Source organism: Chrysochloris asiatica, unplaced genomic scaffold, assembly GCF_000296735.1.
Source record: "Chrysochloris asiatica unplaced genomic scaffold, ChrAsi1.0 scaffold00042, whole genome shotgun sequence".
In the NCBI taxonomy this organism is placed as follows: Eukaryota; Metazoa; Chordata; class Mammalia; order Afrosoricida; family Chrysochloridae; genus Chrysochloris; species Chrysochloris asiatica.
Genome location: NW_006408560.1, coordinates 3,081,975 through 3,101,693, shown reverse-complemented (window position 1 = coordinate 3,101,693; position 19,719 = coordinate 3,081,975). Strand labels below are relative to the sequence as shown.

Sequence of the window (19,719 nt, the reverse complement as noted above, 5' to 3'; positions counted from 1 at the left end):
TAATATCAAGGCTGCCTATAAATCAACCTCCTAAAATGATAAAGAACACACTGAAACTATTGTAAAAATAACCAAACCCAGTTTGATTCTGGCAACCCTATATAATAATGTAAAAGTTCCCCACAGAGTTTTCAAGACTGTAATCTTTAAGGAAGCAGACTGCCATATCTTCCTCCCAGGGCTGGTGGGTTCAATCTGCCAATCTTTCAGTTAGTAGTCAAGCCACCAGTACTACTTCTAGAAACAGGCAACTCACAGAAAAACTGCAAAGTGAACAGTAATTTATTTATTTATTAAAAAAAATTAAAAGACTAAACTTAGCACTTGTCATCGTTAAGTGCCTTGGAGTTGGTTCCAACTCACAGCAACCCTGTATAGGGTTTCCGAGGAGTGGTTGGTGAATTTGAACCTCTGACCTTGTGGTTAGCAGTTCAGTGCTTATCCTGCAGCGCCATACCAGGACGCCTCCTTAATGCTAGACACCAAGAAAATGTTAACACTGTAAGGATATTAACCAGTGAAACCAACCAGAATGTGTGTTGTTGAATTGGGGAAGGGGAAACTGATTTATTCTGTAAACCTTCATCCAATTCACAATACAAAGTTAAAAAGAAATAATAAAATGGTTCACCATAAATCAAAGAAAACATAACTATTAAAATATGTTTTCAAACATCATGTGGGTTAGAGTGCGGGGGGGGAAAAAACATAAATTGCACCATACGTTTGGAGGACAATTTGGCAGCATATAAGCACATTTTAGGAGTCCTGGTATGGCACTGGACTGTTAACTACAAGGTTAACAATTAAAACCCACCAATGGCTCTTTGGTGACCCTATACAGAGTTGTTTTGAGTTGGAACCAACTTAACAAGAGGCACATTATAACATTTATTCCTTTACTACCAATTAAGTAATTTAGAAACATGCTCAGGAAAGACTACCTCCTTTGAAGTGGTCAGCCCAGGACTAAAGGTCAGGGTCAAGGTCAAAGTTCAACTGACAAGTAGGGGATGTAGACCAGAATCATAATCTTATCATCTTGTCTAGTTACTCAGGCCCAGGGCTGCTCTGGATTCACTTCCTTCCCAATCATTCCCAGAGGAAAAGACTAAGACCCTCAGACTTGCACCTCCTACTTGCAACTCCAGAGGACAAGCACAGAAACACTTAAAAAGAAATAAAAAAGAGCAGAGTCCCTTATCTGTAGAAGGATCTCCCTTACAGAGATTTTACCTTGCCCAAACCAAAACCAAGCCCATTGCTGATTCTGACTTACAGTGACCCTCCCTGAGAGAGGCTGGGAGATTTGAACTTATGGCATTTGGCTAGCAACAGAATGCTTAACTACTAAGCAACTAGGGCTCCTTATTTACCATGTAGTCATTTGATACTTTTTTTTCAAGGGTTGTTGTTTTAAGTGCTATCTTCAGAGCCACCCTCTATAGAGTTTCTAAGGAGTGAATGGTGAGTTAGAACCGCCAGTCTTGTGGTTCAAACCGACCTCATAGTCTAGTGCAAAGTCAGTTTGAACTGCCGACCTTGCAGTTCAAACTGACTTTGCTATCCAGAGCATTAACCCACAGCACCACACCAGGTGGCACCTCTCAAATCAGTCTTGGAAACCAAGAAGTCTGAAGAGTCTCCAATCAGAGCAGAGCATATGCCAATTTAGAATGGGCCTGTTCCAAACAAGGTATCTGCCTTGGGAGACACCCACTCACCAGTCCCTAGTCCCACAACGACAACTGGGCATCCCATGTCAGTCAATCAGTTACCTAGCTTTCAAAGTCTCTTACAATCTCAACTGCCACCTCTAGGTATCAATTCAGTTAAACACATGTTTACTGCAGGCCTGTGTGCCAACCACTGATCCCTCAAACTCCCTGCACTCTCAGGCACTATCTCCTCCAAAGGCCTTAACTCAGCCCTCAATGACTTTGCTCTTTGTTGCCTTCCCCAGACCTCTACCTATACAAATGCTGAACTTTCTAGTGCCCGGGTCTATCTTTCAGTTGGTTGTACTCGAGATGCTTGTGAGTTGTGTGGCTGTGATCCTGGAAGCTATGCTACTACCTGTATTTCACATACCAGCAGGGTTGCCTAAGATTAGCAGGTTTCAGTGGAGCTTCCAGACTAAGACGAACTAGGAAGATCTACTTCTGAAAATGACTCAATGGAACCCTTAGGGATCACAACAGAATACTGCTGGAAACAGAGCTAGAAGATGAGCCTCCTAGGCTGGAAGGCACTCAAAATACACAGTAGTCTCAACATTGAGCTAAAAATACCAACGATTGTGAAGATTGTGCAGAATCAGCATCATTTTATACTGTTGTGCATAGGGTCTTCATGAGCTGAAGCCACTTCGATGGCAACAGCTTCTTCTCCAGCCTTCCTAGATCTTTCCCCCTTCTTTTACACTTCCGAGGCAGGAGTCACCTCTCTGGTCGCTGCTGCTTTCTGCTCTCTGCATGTTGGTTACAGGAACTCCCTACACTTCGTACCCTACCCATTTCTCCCCGTCCCTCAGCTGTCTTGCAGCTGCAAACAGCCACTGTATTGCTGGAAATATGGCTGTTTCTGACAAACTATGCAAACTCAGCAGTAGAAATCCAGTCACATTCCTCAAGTTCACATATGCTTTCCTTTTCAAGAAGCATAGGCATGGCTTTGGAGTAATTCTTAGATTGCTTGTGCCACTGACTTAAATCATAGGGGAAGTCAATGAGAAGGCCAAGTATGCTGTTTTTGCACAAGATATGCAATTCTGAGCAGTTCGAGCCCAAAAGCCACTCTGCAAGAGAAAGATGAGGCTTTCTGCTCCAGGAGAGATTTAAAGACTCAGAAACCCTATACAGAGTCACTGTGAGTCAGAACTGACTCCATGGCACTTAAGAACAATTTAACTTTTGCCAACTAAATCTTTGTGTGTGTGTATAAATATACATACATACATACATACATATATATATATATATCATATATATCTGGAGTCTGGTGTGGTGCTGTGGGCTAATGCATCAGACCGCAAAGTCAGTTGAACTGCAAGGTCGGTGGTTCACGCTCATGAGCTGATCCTTAGAAACCCTATACAGGTTCGCTATGGGTCGGAATCGACTCAACAGCACTTAATAACAACATATCTATATCTATATATGTGTACAGCAGATAGATAGATAGATAGATGCATGTTTTTCAAAAGATGGACTTTTGCATAGAAAAAGTCTTCTTTTATATCTCAAAATTCTGAGATAAAGATAGAAATGTGCTTCAATTAAGTTAAATGCATTACTAGTATTTAATTGAGTGGATCCTGACCAGTAATGCTATTTAATGAAACAAAAGAACATTATCAGACTACATCACATATAGATTATTATTTCATGAAACTTTAGTGGGTATATATGTAAATATGTGGGCTTGTTGTATGGATACATATGTGTATGTACCGTGTAATGATGTAAAATTAATTTCTTATTGTAGTCATGGTCAAAATTTAAAAGCCACAATAAATAGTGATGGTGGTGGTGGTTGTGTGCCACCGAGTCAGTTCTGAATCATAGCGACCCTGCATAGGGTTTCCAGAAATACTGGTGTGGCATGGTAGGATAGCAAGGCACCATAAGGTAGGTGGTTGAAACTCACCAGCCGATCCTTGTAAACCCTGTACAGGGTCACTATGAGTCGGAATTTACTTGACAACACTTAACATAGGGTTTCTGAAGCTATAAATCTTTATGGGAGCAGAAAACCTCATCATTCTCCCACGGAGTCACTGGTAGATTCGAACTGCTGACCTTGCAGTTAGCAACCCAGCTCATAATCTTCTATGCTATCAGGGCTCTTGATAAGTAATACGTTTATTTAAATCTGCTTTCCCATATATTAGGTTTATTTACAACGTGACAGCCTATGAGTTTTTTAGTTCCAAAAGGATGTTTTATTATTCTAAGCCAGGATTTTTCATCTTTTTAGACTGAGACTTGCAGTAAGAAGCCATTTGAAATTGTGATTACATACTCACATACCAAACACACATCAAACTTAATTGAAATAAATGTCATAAAACAACACTTGACCTTACTATCTGCATTACTCTCCGGTATTTCCTATTTGGCTTTTTAAATGACGGTTACAACCTAATGAGTTGTGTGACTTGCTTTAAGTTAGAAAAGCATCATTCTGAGTGAATGATTATACTTTCTGACCACGGAGTGAGAAAGCAGTGTAAGCCTGCTCAGAATACAAAGGAATGAGAACTAAGGCCACAGGCTAGTCCCAGTACTAGCAAAAATGCTTAAGCTTCCTTCAGTACCCATCCACCCACGAAAAGGGGGAGGGGGAGGGGAGACAGGAAGTATTGTGCAGAATAACAAGGCATAATGTGAAAAGACTCCTTTAGCAGGATGCTCAGATTAACTGGCATTCTGAACCTAATGGTTTACAATGACAAACATAAAGGCAGAGCCCTCCTAAACAACCTATCAACGTTCAGCAGTCATGCTAGCCAATAAACTGCCCTCCTCTCCTGCCAAGAAATTTCAATGCTCTTAAAGCTTCCTCGATTTTCAGTTCCAGACACCCAGCATCCATTTACTTCATGTAAAACCTTTACTACAGGTTAGTTAACTATTCTGGCTGAATTCTGCCCTGGACTCCTTCCTTTCCAAGACCCTTTCTTGGGGCAAAGCCTCTATTCAGTCATTCTTCCCAACCTAATTTCCTAAGTGAGGGTCACAAGCTGGTCCAAAAAGCCTTTCTGGTCATTTGTGAGAGTCAAGGCCACTGATACCATTCATACAAGAAGGGAGGTGAGCCATACAAAAATCCTAGCATCCATGCAACAACCCTACCTGTGTTTCTGGGATTAGGGCCTATAGCTAGAATTTACAGGTCAACCCATTATAACACTCCCTTTTCTCTACACTTAGATCAGATAAAGGCAATGCTGCCGAATGGCCACTCCAGGGCATCATCTGTATCAGCCACCCTGCCCAACTAGACTACACACTTCTTGAAGGCAGAGCCTGTCAGAAACTTCTCTGAGTACAAGACAAGGATTGGAAAACGGGATGTGTGCCATGGTAGGTGGAGGTGAGGGTTTCTTGGAGAAAGCACAGTAGCAGAAAGAAGGGCAAACAAGGAGAGAACAGGTAGATTTGAGGATCAAGCCATGTGGCAATGCTTTGTGGGTTAACAACAGCTGCCTCTGAGGGTTAAGGGGGACTTGGTTATAAGCTTAACCAATACCATGAGTCCTAAATACTCCAAGGAAACTGCTTTAGTTCTGTTGCTGTTTTTTCTTCTTCTTAGTTTGGCTAAGGGGTTGGGGGTGGATATTCGCTGAGGCAAGTAGAAGACACTGCAGGAGGAAGGGAGGATGCGGTGGGGGAAGGGTTGGGGGGAAGTGTACGTTCACAAAACAGGTCTCATTTAAATAAAGCTACCAACTTTTTCAAACACAGTAGGTAAAATCTACTCATTTTGTATTACAACAAAAGGTGATAAGTTACTACTGAGAAAGATTTGCTCAGGAAAATAAACTTACTGGGGGCATTTTGGATAAAGATTCTAGATCAGCCTGATCTTTCCAGATCAAGGGTGAGGCCAAAGGTAAGGCCTTGTCTGACTCGGATCGGAGGCTAAGCCTGGACACACGGCGGCAGGCGGCGCCGTCAGCGTAGGTGGCGACCGCATGGGCTGTGCCCCCAGCCCGCCCCCTTCCCTCACGGCTTTCCTCCGAGGCCTAGGGGGCGGTGAAAGCTCTCAGGAGTCTTGCATCAGACTAAAGGCGGGCACGACATTTGCTGCCCCAGCAAGGCCGCCTTCCTCTGCAGCTACCTCAGCAGCCACGAGACAAGCTGGGGCTCCGCCAGCACCCCCCGGGAAGGTTGGACTTGGCCAAGGGAACTAGGACTTGATCTCAAGAGGGTGGCCGTCTCTGGGTTCTCCGAAGAGTCATTTTGGCGTCCCTCCCCCCCAGCCTCGGGCCCCTGCCGTAAGTCCCTCCCCCACCCACCGGACCCCTGCCGCGTGTGGGAAGAGATAGCACCCGGCTGCCAAGAATACCGCGCGTGAAGACGGTGGGGAGCAGCGCTGACATCCCGCGGGGAGCCTGCAGGACCAATTGGAACAGCCTGCACCGCATTGCCTACGGGAGACAAGTCAATGGGAAACACGCTACTGTAAACTAAAGGAAAAGTTTGCATCCTTCAGTCCGCCGCTGTTTCTTTCTCCCTTTCTCTCCCCATCCCTCCCAGTTCCCCAAGTCCAGAGACTGACAAATACCGGGAGAAAGGGGCGAGGAGCGCTGGCCCGGGGCATGGTCGCCAGTGACCGTGGGGGATGCGCAGAGCCCGCGCCTTTTCCCGCTCGCCCGTACCTGCAACTCGGCTATCAGCTCCTCTTTGCTCAGGTTCTGCTTCTCCACCACTTTTAGCCCTCCATCTTGCAGGATCTTCCGGCAGCAAGGGTCCAGACTATCGCTAATGAGCACTTTCCGTAGATCTGCAAAGGCCATTGCTGGAGTCGGTCTCAGAATCCGATGCGCTCCCACCGCAGAAAAACCTAAGAAGAGAGAAACTGCTGCTGGGTCTGGAAAGCTCCTGTAAATGGGCCTGAGACTAGGGCTCCCTTACCCCTTTTGCCTCCCCCTCCCGCATCTAGTCTTTTCATTGGACAGAAATGCTCAAACTCTAGAAGACTCCGCCTTCTCGCTGTTCGAGAGCTCACCGCCCACTTTATTATTCCCCTGAGAAGAATCAATCTCTCAATCTCAGCAGAAGATCCTCCCTACACCTGGCGCGCATTTAAAAGTACAATTTACGCTGACTAGCTGATTCATATCTGGAACACACGAAGAATATACGTTCTGATCGTGAGAAAACTTAAGTTTCATCTTTACATTTCTCCTCCTAAGGACTCATTCATTAATTCCTTAACAATCGATTACTAAGCACAACTATTATTTTCAAGGCCTTATGCTTGACGCTTCTGAGGTCACCCCTTTCCTCTGGTATCCTGTCGTTGTTGCTAAGTGCCATCGAGTCGGTTTCAACTCATAACAACCATGTATAGGATTTCCAAGGAGCGGCTAGTGAGTTTGAACCTCAGACCTTGTGATTCAAATCCACCTTGTGGTCCAATTAGTTATCGTACAGCACCAAACCCTGACTCCTCTGATCATCTAACACCCCCCAAACCCAAACCAAACCCATCTCGTCTGTCGATTCACACTCATAGTGACTAGAACTGCCTTCCAACGAAGGACATTGCCACATCTTTCTCCCTCAGTGTTACTGGTAGGTTCAACCTCCAGTCTTTTGGGTAGCAGTCAAATGTTTAACCACTGTGCCAACAGAGCTCTTTAGCCTAATGGTAAGTGCTTTCAAGTCGGTTCCAACTCACAGTGACCCTGTATAGGGTTTCCAAGGAGCGGCTGGAGAGTTTGAACTGCCGATCTTAAAACCAAGGGTACTAAACGCAAGGACACAGGAAGTTAAATAGTTAAAAGACTGCTAACTATAAAGACTATAGGTTCCGAATCACCCGGAGGTGCCTCAGAAGATAGGCCTGACCATCTACTTATGGAAAATTGTTATTGTTGTTAAGTGCCATGGAATGGTTCAGATTCATAGAGACCCTGTGTAGGTTTTCTGATGAGCAGCTGGTGGGTTAGCACTACGAATGTCCAGTGGTGATCCTACAGCACCACATCATGAGTCCTGGAAATAAGTGACTGAAAATCCTTGGGAGCTCAGGTCTACTCTGTTATACCATGGGTCCAAATCGAGTCCACTGCAACTAAAAAAGAGAGAGAGAAAAGTTCTGAAACAGAATCAGGGCTTCTGTATTCAAATCATAACTCATCTTTATGAATATATCCATGCCCGTTTAACCACTGTGTACCTTTGTCCTGTGCCATTCACAAAATCCAATAACGGCTGTCCTATAGAACTATGCAGTACCAATCCTACAAAGTTATGAAAAATTTGGGCTGATATTTCCTAGGCACTATAGTTTCCAAAACAGATTTTAGATCAAATGTCTCAATGAGAAAGAAGATGGTTGGCCTATTCTGTTTATTTGTTTGGGTGTTATTGTCCATACTTCCAGCACTTATGTACATTCCATTTTTCTTTCTCTCATGAGGTGCCCAACAATCTTGATAATATTAGGTCAACAGTAGGCCTAGCCCAGAAGATCAATGGAGGCGACTCGGGAACCATACATTTTTGCTCCTACTTTTGTCAGTCCTTCATAGGATTATTTCCTGCTTCCACTCAGTGTAGTAGCTACACCCTGCCATCTCTAACATATAATCCTCCTCCTTTACAACAACTCAAACCACATGGATACTGTCTGAATTGAACTTCCATGCCTACTCACCCTATGTGTTCTTTTATTAATTTTGTCTCACAAACTTTCAAAATTATCCAAGTCACGTAATGAAAGACATTCCTAAACTGTTTAGGAAGATATTAACAAATTGGAGTCAAATAATTTCCAGGTGGAAAAGAGAGAACGTAATAATTTACACTGAAAAAAAAAGAGAAAGAAACAGAAAACCCAGACTCAGAAGTGTTCCCTCCCTCTTTTAAACTCCATCTAGTATGGATTGTCTTTTAAGTTACCTCATGGTGTTTTGCATAATTGTGAATATTACTTGTCTTGTCCCCTCTGCTGTCATTAAGATCAGAGACATCCCTATACATCCCCACAGTGGTACCTTTGGCCCTTGAGTGTCACAAGCGGTTTTCAATTGACTGCTAACCTAAAGATTGGTAGCCAGAACCTACCCAGTGGCTCCATGGGAGAAAATTTTGATAAACTGTTTCCATGAAGGATTATAGACAAACACCACCAACAACAGCAAACAAACAAAAAAGAGTAGCTACTGAGGCTAGTCGTTGTTGTTATGTGCCGTGGAGTCGGTTCCGACTCATAGCGACCCTGTACAGGGTTTCTGAGGCTAAAAATCTTTATGGGAGCAGAAAGCCTCATCTTTCTCTCTCAGAACAGCTGGTAGTTTCAAACTGCTGTGCCTGGTGTTCACAGTGCAAATCGTAACCACTACACTACCAGAGCCCCTTCTGAGGTTGGCTATGTATAATTAAATACTTCGTGGGATTTGGTTAGTTGGTTTGGAGATTTAGCATCTGGTTTCATGGGAGATCCCAATTAAAAGAGGGGTGAGAATGGTTGCACAGGTACACCCAGACTCTTTGCTGTTGTTGTTGTTCAGTGTTGTCAAGTCATAGGGACCCAATGTAGAGTTTCCAAGGAGCAGCTGGTGAGTTTGAACCACCGACCTTGTAAGCCAGTGCTTTATCCTACAGCACCACTCCAGGCCTCCTTAGAAAGAAAGAGACTCAACACCAACACAGAAAGTATATGGTGAGAATGTGCCTGAGTAAGAATGTACCTGAAGGCTTTAGGAGCAAAGTTGCCTTTAAACTGACCCCTTTGACTTTAATTGAGGGCAACTACTTAGCAAGGCCCAAAGGGTACAAAGATAAGTAAGAGATAACTTGCTCTCAAACTGTCAAAATGAGGTTATGTTGTTTTTAAGAACCTGGTGTTGGGCTGTAGGATCAGCACTGGACTGAGAACCATAAGGCAGGCAGTTCAAACCCACCAGCTGTTCCTCAGAAAACCTATACAGGGTCCCTGTGAGTGAGATCTGACTTGACGGCACTTAACAACAACATCCAATCTTAACAGAAAATAGAAAGTTGTTAAGTGCCATAGAGTCAGTTCTGACTGGACTGCTAACCACAATGTCAGAGGTTAAAAACCCAACAGTTATCCTGTTTCCTCCCTGTGATTCCTATTTGCATTCCACCCCCCTTCCTACTCCTTCTCAACTTTGTCCTCAGGTAAATGTTGCCCTTTTGATCTTGAATGACTGACCATTCCATGGTGAGCAGACTAGTGCTGCTGTCCCCCTATATACCTATGTACTGCTTGGCTGAAAATTACTCCAGGACAGTAAGTTTCTTTTCAGATGTGAAGAATGATTGATGGTCACAGTTTCTGGTTCCTCCAGTCTCTTTCTGACCAGTAAGTTGGGTCTGTTTTTATACATATAATTTTGTGAGTTTTCCCACATTTTCTACTACTCTATCTGGAACCTTCTAATGTGTTCCCTTTCAGAGTAGCTGGTAGCACCACCGTTGTCTTAAATCCACTGTCCCCTAAGCTTCCCATCCAACCTTTTGAGCTGCAGCCAAATACTTCATGGGATTTATTCTCTTGGTTTGGAGATTGTTGTTGTTAAGTGCTGTGGAGTCAGTTCTGACTCAACAACCCTGCATAGAGTTTTCAAGGAGTGACTGGTGGGTTTGAACCTCCAACCTTGTGATTAACAGTCCAGTGTTTATCTTAATCACTATACCAGGACTACAAACAGGTGGTAGTTGTTGTTGTTGTTAAGTGCTGTTGAGTCAATTCTGACCCATAATGACTCTGTATCGGGTTTCTGAGGAGCGGCTGATGAGCTTAAACTGCTGATCTTGCAGTTCAAATTGACCTTGCAGTCCAGCACATTAACCCACAGTGTCACAGTTGTTGTTGTTGTTAAGTACCTCGGAGTCGGTTCTGACTCATAGTGACCCTGCACGGGGTTTCCGAGGCTACAAATCTTTACGGGAGCAGAAAGCCTCATCTTTCTCCCATGGAGCAGCTGGTAGTTTCGAACTGCTGACCTTGTGGTTCACAGCCCAATTTGCAACCACTACGCTACCAGAGCTCCTTACAGAGCCACAGTAGTCAGGTAGAAAAGGAATGACATTTACCAAGGCCCAGAGATGTGACTGAGAGTTGGATTGTTAAAGTCGGAAGTTCAAACCTGTCAGCTATTCCCTGAGACAAAGATGAGGTTGTTGTGTTTCCATGAAGATTTACTTATAACCTCAGAAACCCTGTGAAGCAGTTCTGTTCTGCCCTGTAGGCTCAGGATCAACCGGGACCCAGTCAGTGAGTTTGCAGATGTGAAAAACAGCACAATGTTTGCAGATGACTTCTACACCAGCTGTGGGGACTACAGGGGGAGTTCTTGCTATCAGATTACAAAGGGGCCAGGGACTACTCTTAAAGGCTTTATCCTGTGAACTTTAATGCAGTACTTAAAGGAGCTCTGGTAGAGTCTGGCTGCTAACCTCAAGGTCAGCAGTTCGGAACTACCATCTGTTACACAGGAGAAAGACGAGGTTTTCTGCTCCTGTAAAGATTTACAGCCTCTGAAACCTTATAGAGTCACTATGCGTCTGATTCCATGGCACATAACCCCTACTAAAGGTTGTTGTTGTTAAGTGCTGTCGAGTCGGTTCCAACCCATAGCGACCCTGATCAGGGTTTCCAAGGCTGTAAATCTTTACGGGAGCAGAAAGCCTCATCTTTCTCCCACGGAACAGCTGGTAGCTTTTAACTGCTTACCTTGAGGTTCGCAGCCCGATTCGTAACCACTACGCTAAAGGTAGTACAGAGATATTAAGTAGTTTGTAAGAAAGGGATATGATTAAATTTGTTGGCTGAGCTGAGAGGAAAAAAACAAACAAACAAAAACAGTTGCCGAAATGAGTTTCGATGACGGGTAAGACTAAGGAATTCACACTGACCGCCTAAGACAGGCAGCGTCCCTTAAACAAATAATAAATAAGGGGGAATCTGATGCAGACCGTGCAGACCCAGTCAGGCGTTCAAGTCCCTGTGGGCCCAAGCGTTGCTGACCATCTAAACCATAGGCTCTGAGGATCAGACTTTAGCCACCTAGCAGACATAGCAAAATGTCCCTTTTCTGATTATTCAGTTATGCTGGTTAGTAATTCCATACATGAGCCCTGGATACCCACAGATAAATGTAAAAACCTTCCCTAAAAGCCGAGACTGTAAATTCCAAAAAGGCAAAGTTTCCCCCCCGAAAAAAAGCTAAAGAGGATATAGAGAAACTCTGTTAACTGATGATATGTGGAGGGGATTATAATCAATGTAATGAAACAAGGTATATGAATGTTTGAATGTGAAACCGATGATGTGCCCTGAAAACTTTCACTCAATCCACAATAAAAACCTTAAAAAAAAAAAAAAAAACAGTTGCCGAGGAGTCGAACCCCAGAGCTTTAAAACTGGTTTCCAGGAAGCAGTTCACCAGGACTCTTTCAGTGTGCCTATGAATGGGATTTGAATCAAAAATCTTCCAGTTAGTAGTACAGGAGCAAGTGGCTGAGTTGAGGCACCCCCTCCATACTGAACGATGAAGATTTTTCTTTTATAACTGATTTTAGGAACAGATGTATTTTTCTCCTGCTTCTTAGTTACTACCTCTATTCATAAAACAGGAACGTTTGCCCTGTTAAGTTTAAGGAAAAATAGCTCTGCCCTTCCGTCCAGACCCCACTCTCTTCCCAACCCTTTCTGACTTTAGTCCCACCTCTAGTCCCTTGAGAAGACAGACACTTTTCTGATCAGTAAGTCTGGAGAAAACGATTTTGTACATGCCCAAACCAGCCTCTTCTTGGCTCTCTTTTAGAGTCAGGAACCTACAAAGAATGTGCACTCGCTCTTCTGCTTCCTTGTGTGGTAAACCCACCAGGCAGACCTTACCCTGAGCCCTGAGGTGGCAGGGGCTACAGTTTTCTAGAAGTTCTGTCTATGAGGATAGCTATGAGGATAAGGTTAATGTAGGGATGAAAAGAAGTTATTAGGTGCTGTCAAGTTGGTTGGTTCCAATGCATTGTGACCCTGTATAAGGTTTTCAAGGCTATAAATCTATATAGGAGCAGAAAGCCTCATTCTTCTTCTATGGAGCAGATGGTGGGTTTGAACTGCCAAACTTGTGGTTAGTACTTCAGTGCTATTCCTACAGGTAATAAAAGCAGATGATTTAAGAAGCTGGTTGATTAATTGTCATCCTCAAAACAGGCATATCTGTATTTGAATTCCAACTTTTTAAATTATTGTCAAAAGAAAAATCTGATCAGTGAGTCAAACAGAGAGACCACCCTGCTTGTTACCCCCAAAATAATGTATCTGTTGTTGCTATTGTAAGAGTATACATCATATAGCAAAAGTATATACCAATTCAAGTTTTGACACGTACAGTTCAGTGACACTGATTCCATTCTGTGAATTGTGCAACCAATCACACCCTCTTTTTCTGAAATTTCCTTCCTCATTAACATAAATTCACTGCCTCCTAAGATCCCTACACATTCTGCTGAGTTGCTGTTGTCATTTAATACCATAAGTTGTTGTTAAGTGCTGTCGAGTCCGTTCTAACTCTTAGCAACACTGTATAGGATTTCCAGGGACCGCTGGTATGTTTGAACTGTAAAACTTTTGGTTCACAGTCCAGGGCTTATCCTACAGCACCATACCAGGAGTCCATAGTTCCACATGAATCTTTGTTGTTGTTGTTGCTAAGTGCCTTCGAGTCAGTTCCGATTCACAGTGACCGTGTATAGGGTTTCTGAAGATCAGCTTGTGGATTTGAACCACAGATCTTGTGGTTAGCAGTCCAGTGCTTATCCTACAATACCACATAAGGACCTTAATCCTTAGTTCCACCTTAATTCTACCTCATTCTCAGCTCACTTAAAAAATGTGTCCATAATCACAGGCATAGAGGTTATTCATAGAAAACCTTATGAACAACAGTGGGACACTGTCAGCACTAGAATATTGAATACTGAAACATGATGAAGAGCACTAGAATATTGTCACACTTAGTGCTGGAAGATGAGTTCCTCAGGCTGGAATGCGCTCAAAATGCAATTGGAGAAGAGCTGCCTCCTCAAAGTGGAGTTGATCACGATGACACAAAAAGAATAAAGCCTTTGGGACCTTCATTTGCTGATGGGACACAACCCAAAATGAAGAGAAATAGCTGTAAACATCTACTAATAATTGGAACATAGAATGTACGAAGTATGAATCTAGGAAAATTGGAAATTATCAAAAAAGAATAGAACACATAAACATCAATTATGCATCCTAGGCAGTGGTCATTTTGGATCTGACAATCGCATGGTTTATGTTGGGAATGACAAATTGAGGAGGAATGGCATCATATTCATCATCAAAAAGAACATATCAAGATCTGTCATGAAGTACAATGTTGTCACTGATAGGATAATATTCATACACCTACAAGGAAGACCAGTTAATACAATTATTATTCAAATTTACATAACAACCACTAAAGTTGGTGAAGATGAAATTGAAGAATTCTACCAATTTCTTCAATCTGAAATTGATCAAACATGCAATCAAGATGTATTGATAATTAATGGCGTTTGGAATGTAAAGGTTGGAAACAAAGAGGAAGGATCAGTAGTTGGAAAATACGGTCTTTGTGATAGATGCAATGCTGGAGACTGCATGATAGAATTCTGCAAGACCAATGACTTCTTCATTGCAAATATAATTTTTAAACAACATAAAAGATGACTATACACATGTACCTCACCAGATGGAATACACAGAAATCAAATTGACTAAATCTGTGGAAAGAGACAGTGGAAAAACGCCATATCATCAATCAAAACAGTCATGGGCAGACTATGGACCATCAATCACTCATGTGCAAATTCAGACTGAAGCTGAAGAAAACTAAAACAAGTCTAAGAAAGCCAAAATGTGACCTAGAACATATTGCAACTGAATTTAGAGATCATTTCAAGAACAGATTTTATGCATTAGACACTAATGACCAAAGACCAGAAGAGTTGTGGGATGACATTTTAGTCTTTAAAATTTAAATTTTAAATTTAATAAATACATAAATTTAAAATTTAAATTTATATTTTAGTTTTTTACAAATAAATTTTTTTCTGCATTTACTACATTAACAAAAAAAAACATCATATAAGAAGAAAACAAAAGGTCATTAAGAAGACTAAAAAGAAGGAAAAGACCAAAATGGATGTCAAAGAGACACTGAAAGTTGTTCAATGTCGAGATGCTAAAGCAAATGGAAGCAATGAGGAAGTCAGGTGACTGAACAGAAAAATTTTAAAGGCAGCTCGAGAAGTTGAAGTCAAGTATTACAATAAAAAGTGCAAAGACCTCGAGTTAGAAAAACAAAAAGAAGAACATTTTCATCATTTCTCAAGTTTAAAGAACTGAAGAAAAAAAAAAAAATCCAGCCTCAACTTGCAATATTGTAGGATTCTATGGGCAAAATAGATTAGAGTCCTGGTATAGTACAGTCAGGATAGGCACTGACTGCTAACTACAATTTTGGTGGTTTAAATCCATGAGTTGCTCCTTGGACACCCTATACAGGGTTGCTATGAATCAGAATTGACTTCATGGCACTTAACAACAACAACATGGGCAAATAAATGAATGATGAAGAAAGCATCAAAAGACGGAAGGTATACACAGAGTGAAAAACAAATCTTTCAACAAACTGATGCAACACTGGACCCACTCACTCGTCTATGCCAAGAAATTTGGAAGACAGCTACCTGGCCAACCAAATGGAAGAGCTCCATATGTGTGTCCATTTCAAAGAGAAAAGACCCAACAGAATGTGGAAATCATCAAATAATATCACAAATATCACATGCAAGTAAAATTTTGCTGAAGATAATTTTAAAATGGAGGCAACAGTACATCGATAGAGAACTGCCAGAAACTCAGTCCATATTCAGAAGAACTTTGAAAATTAGGGATATCGTTGCTGACGTCATATGAATCTTGACTGAAAGTCGAGAATACCAGAGAGACGTTTACTTGTGCTACATTGACTATGCAAATGCTTTCGATTATGTGGATCATGACAAGTTTTGGATTATATAACAAAGAATGGGTATTCCAGGACACCTGACTTTGCTCAAGAGGCAGGAATTCAACTTTAAAATATTAGAATAAGTTCAAATTAAGCTGTAGTGGTTATAAGTTGGGCTACTAACCTCAAAGTCAGCAGTTCAAAACTAACAGTTGTTCCATGGAAGAAAGATGAGGCTTTCTGCTCCTGTAAAGATAAACAACCTTGGAAATCTTATACAGGGTCACTATAGTCGAAATTAACTCCACAGCATACCACCACACCAAATGACTGGGTGGGAATATGCAAATGAGGTGTTTTTTGGTCCACCAAGGGGATTGGACTGCTTGCTAACAGCACAAATCAAGTTCATGGCACTCGTGTAGGGGTGAGACCATGCAAATAAAGTCCATGAAACTCTAGCAAAGGGATTGGTCAGTTTTTTCATCCCATTAGCTTTAAAATGAGCCATCCCAGAGGCACAGAGGGGGAACGCACTATCATCAAGAAGATACAAGAGTGGAGCATGTCCTTTGGACTCGGGGTTCTGGTGCTGGCAACCTCTTAGGGAGATGGCTGCAACAAGGAAGGCAACAAGAGGTAATGGCAAGAAGCATCGGCAGAGAAATGGCAGCAGTAGAGGCAGCAAAACCAGGAGACACGCAGGAGATACTACTTAGGACTTTGCAACACATGCAGCAAGAAAGCTGGGTACTCCAGAATTGCTGGCAGAATGGAGGGCCGCTGGGCACTTGGCAGAGTTGGGCCTACCAACCTATGGAGCTAAGAGTTATAACAACTGCCTGAGAAAGTTCTGAGTAACATCCAGCAACTGAGGGCAAGAGGAAGTTGTCCTGATCAAGAATTGTGAGTTGTTCTTCTCACATCTAACTTGATCCTGATTCTGAGTTATATCCTGCTACTTCTTTAATAAACCCCATAATTGTAGGTATTGCCTGTGAGTTCTGTGTGTCCACTGCAATGAATTATCGAACCCAGCCAAGATGTTGGGAGTGCTATGGGGAGGGAGAAGTAGTGTCCAAGTTGAAGAAAGGAGGTACATTTGACCTCCCCTTCACAGAAATCAGCCTTGGGTTGGTGCTGATGGTGATTCTCCTCCTTGTGAAGTTAAAGGAGGTCAGATGCTCCTGCCATGCTATTTTTACAGTATTAGATAATCCATTGTTAAAAGCTAAGCCTTATAGCACTGCCTTTCTATAAATTTTATTTTAGCTTGCACATTTAGGTCTTTAATCATCTTGAAATTATTTTTGTATATGTGGAGATATGGATCCTGATTCATTATTCTACATGTGGAAAAATCCCATTTCCCAACACTATTTATTGAACAGATTCTTCTTTCTCCATTTTACAGACTTAGCATCTTTGTCAAAACTCCTGTGCACCAAACTCCAGCTTTCTCCACCGCTACCACTTTAGTGTCACTGAGTTGGTTCCGACTCATAGTGATCCTGTATAGGGTTTCCAAGGAGCAGCTCATGAGCTTGAACCACTGACCTTGACTTAGGAGCCTGCAAAGGGCCCAGACCCACGCGCCGCAAAAGCCGAGAAGCCTCTTCAAGAAGTGAAAGGCAATAGGACTGCTGGGCAGGTGAATGAAGCCAGAAGGAGGGCAAGAAAGAAGGGCGGTGGAGATTGAAATACTCTCTGGAAGCCAGCTACTCCTTCATTCATTCTGAGGGTTGAGTGTTTAAGTGCCATAAAGTTGGTTCCAACTCATAGTGACTCTGTATAGGGTTTGGGAGAAGCAGTTGATGGGTTTGTCCATTGCTTATCCTACAGTATCACACCAGGACGCCTTAAAATCATTGTTACTGTTGTTGTTTAGTGCCATAGAGTCGTTTCTGACCCATAGCGACCCTGCATAGGGTTTCCAAGGAGAGAATGGTGAACTTGAACCACCGAACTTGCAGTTCAAACCAATCTTGCAATCTCCTGCATTAACCCACAGAGCCACACCAGGAATCCATTAAAATCAGTAAGGGGAAATAAACAAAAGAAGAGCTATTTTTTCTTTAAAAAATAAAAATAAGCCTTATGAAACCATGTATGCATATGTGGTTGGACCCAAAGGGACATTGAGTGAGGTATACCGGTAAAGGAGTCTTGATGTGGCCCTATAGGATAAGCACTGAACTACTGAACACAAGGGAGGGTTCAAACCCACCAGCCTCTCCTTGAAACTCTATATGTGGTGGCTATGAGTCAAAACTGATTTGAAAACTCTTAACAACAACAGCAACAAACCAGTGAAAGACTGGTAAACCAAAAGACATGGCAACATGAAAAAAGAACAGAACATTAATCAGTGAGTTGTTGGAAAACTTCAAGTAGCCTAATATACAAGTAATTTAAGGGAAAGGATATGTAAAAAGAGAGGGGAAAAAAAAATGGAAATACTAATGGCAGAAAAGTTTTCCAAGTTTGATGAAAATTATAACCTACAGATGCAAGAAGCTCAATGAACCAACAGCACATTAAGAAAACTACACTATCACATAATTAAGTTGCTAAAACAGTGATTCAGAGAAAAGCATAAAAGGAGCCAGAAATAAACAAACAAAACAACAAAAAAGACATGTTATATACAGAGAAACAAAGATAATCATGATGTTTATGCAATCCAGAGGAAAGTGGAGCAATGTCTTTTATTTTTTTAAAGAAAAAAAATAAAATCGTTCAACCTAGAATTCTTTAACCAGTAACAACATCTTTCAGAAGTAAAGATGACTTTTGCAGACAAAAGCTGAAAGAATCCATTACCAACAGACTTCCACTTCAAGAAATACGAAAGGAAGTCCTTCAGGCAGAAAGAAAGTGATCCCAAATGGATATCTGGATCTACATAAAGGAATGACCCACTGCCATCGAGACGATTCTGACTCATAGGGACTCTATACGTCATAGGAGAACTGCCCTATATGAGTTCCAAGGCTACAGTCATTACAAAAACTGAATGCCACATCTTTTCTATCTCGGAGTAGCTGGTGGGTTTGAACCATTGATCTACTGGTTAGCAGTTGAGCATTTTAACCACTGTATCACCAGGATGTTTTACAAGGACACAAAGGACTCCAGAAATAATAATTATAAATACGCTGCTTAACTTGTCCAAAGGCCAGGGACATTAGTGCAAGTCTTTTGATGCCAAGATCAATCTTTATAATAGGTATTGCAGCCCATTCTTAATCCTTTTACTAGTTAATCACATCAGATTACATCACAGGGGATCATTACATCATGATATAATTGTCAAATCAGGGAAAATTATGACTTAGCCAAGTTGACACTTATTGGGGTGGGGGGCATAATTCAATCTATGGTAACCATCAAAAATTGAAAATTAACTTCTGATATCATGGACCCACTTTCAAATCTAGATCAAGACCTCTCTCATTCATTAGTCACTAAGAACACAAGTTTGAGGGTCTGTGATGGTCATAAAACAGTCTTCATTGAGAGTTCAAGCTGAGTCTGACACTGTTATCCATATTGTTGTTGTTGTTAGGTGCCATCAAGTCAGTACCAACCCATAGGGACCTTATGCATAGCAGGACGTAATGCTGCCCGATCCTCGACCAACCTCACTACTGTTACCACGCTTGAGTCCATCGATGCTGCCACTTGGCCAGTCCACCTTGTTGTGGGGTCTTCCTCTTTTTCTCTGACCCTCCACCTTACCAAACATGAGATCCTTCTCCAGTGACTGGTCCCTCCTGACAACATGTCCAAAGTATAAGAGACGAAGTTTGGCCATCTTGGCCTCCAAGGAGCACTCTGGCTACACTTCTTCCAAAATGGATCTACTGGTTCTTTTGGCAGCCCATGGCACTTTCAATACTCTCCTCCAACACCATAACTCAAAGCATCATTTCTTCTACGGTCTTTCTTACTCACTGTCCAGCTTTAGCATGCATATGAGG

General features: G+C 42.2%; 1 protein-coding gene across 1 annotated transcript in view; it reads right to left on the bottom strand.

The window, feature by feature from the left end:
• PHGDH (phosphoglycerate dehydrogenase) overlaps positions 1-6,614 on the bottom strand; it is a 40,987-nt gene extending 34,373 nt beyond the window's left edge. The window contains exon 1 of the mRNA XM_006861308.1: positions 6,386-6,614. Coding sequence (XP_006861370.1) covers positions 6,386-6,523 — 138 coding nt within the window. The 5' untranslated portion in view covers positions 6,524-6,614. The remainder of the gene's footprint in view (positions 1-6,385) is intronic.
• Positions 6,615-19,719: the final 13,105 nt, after the last annotated feature.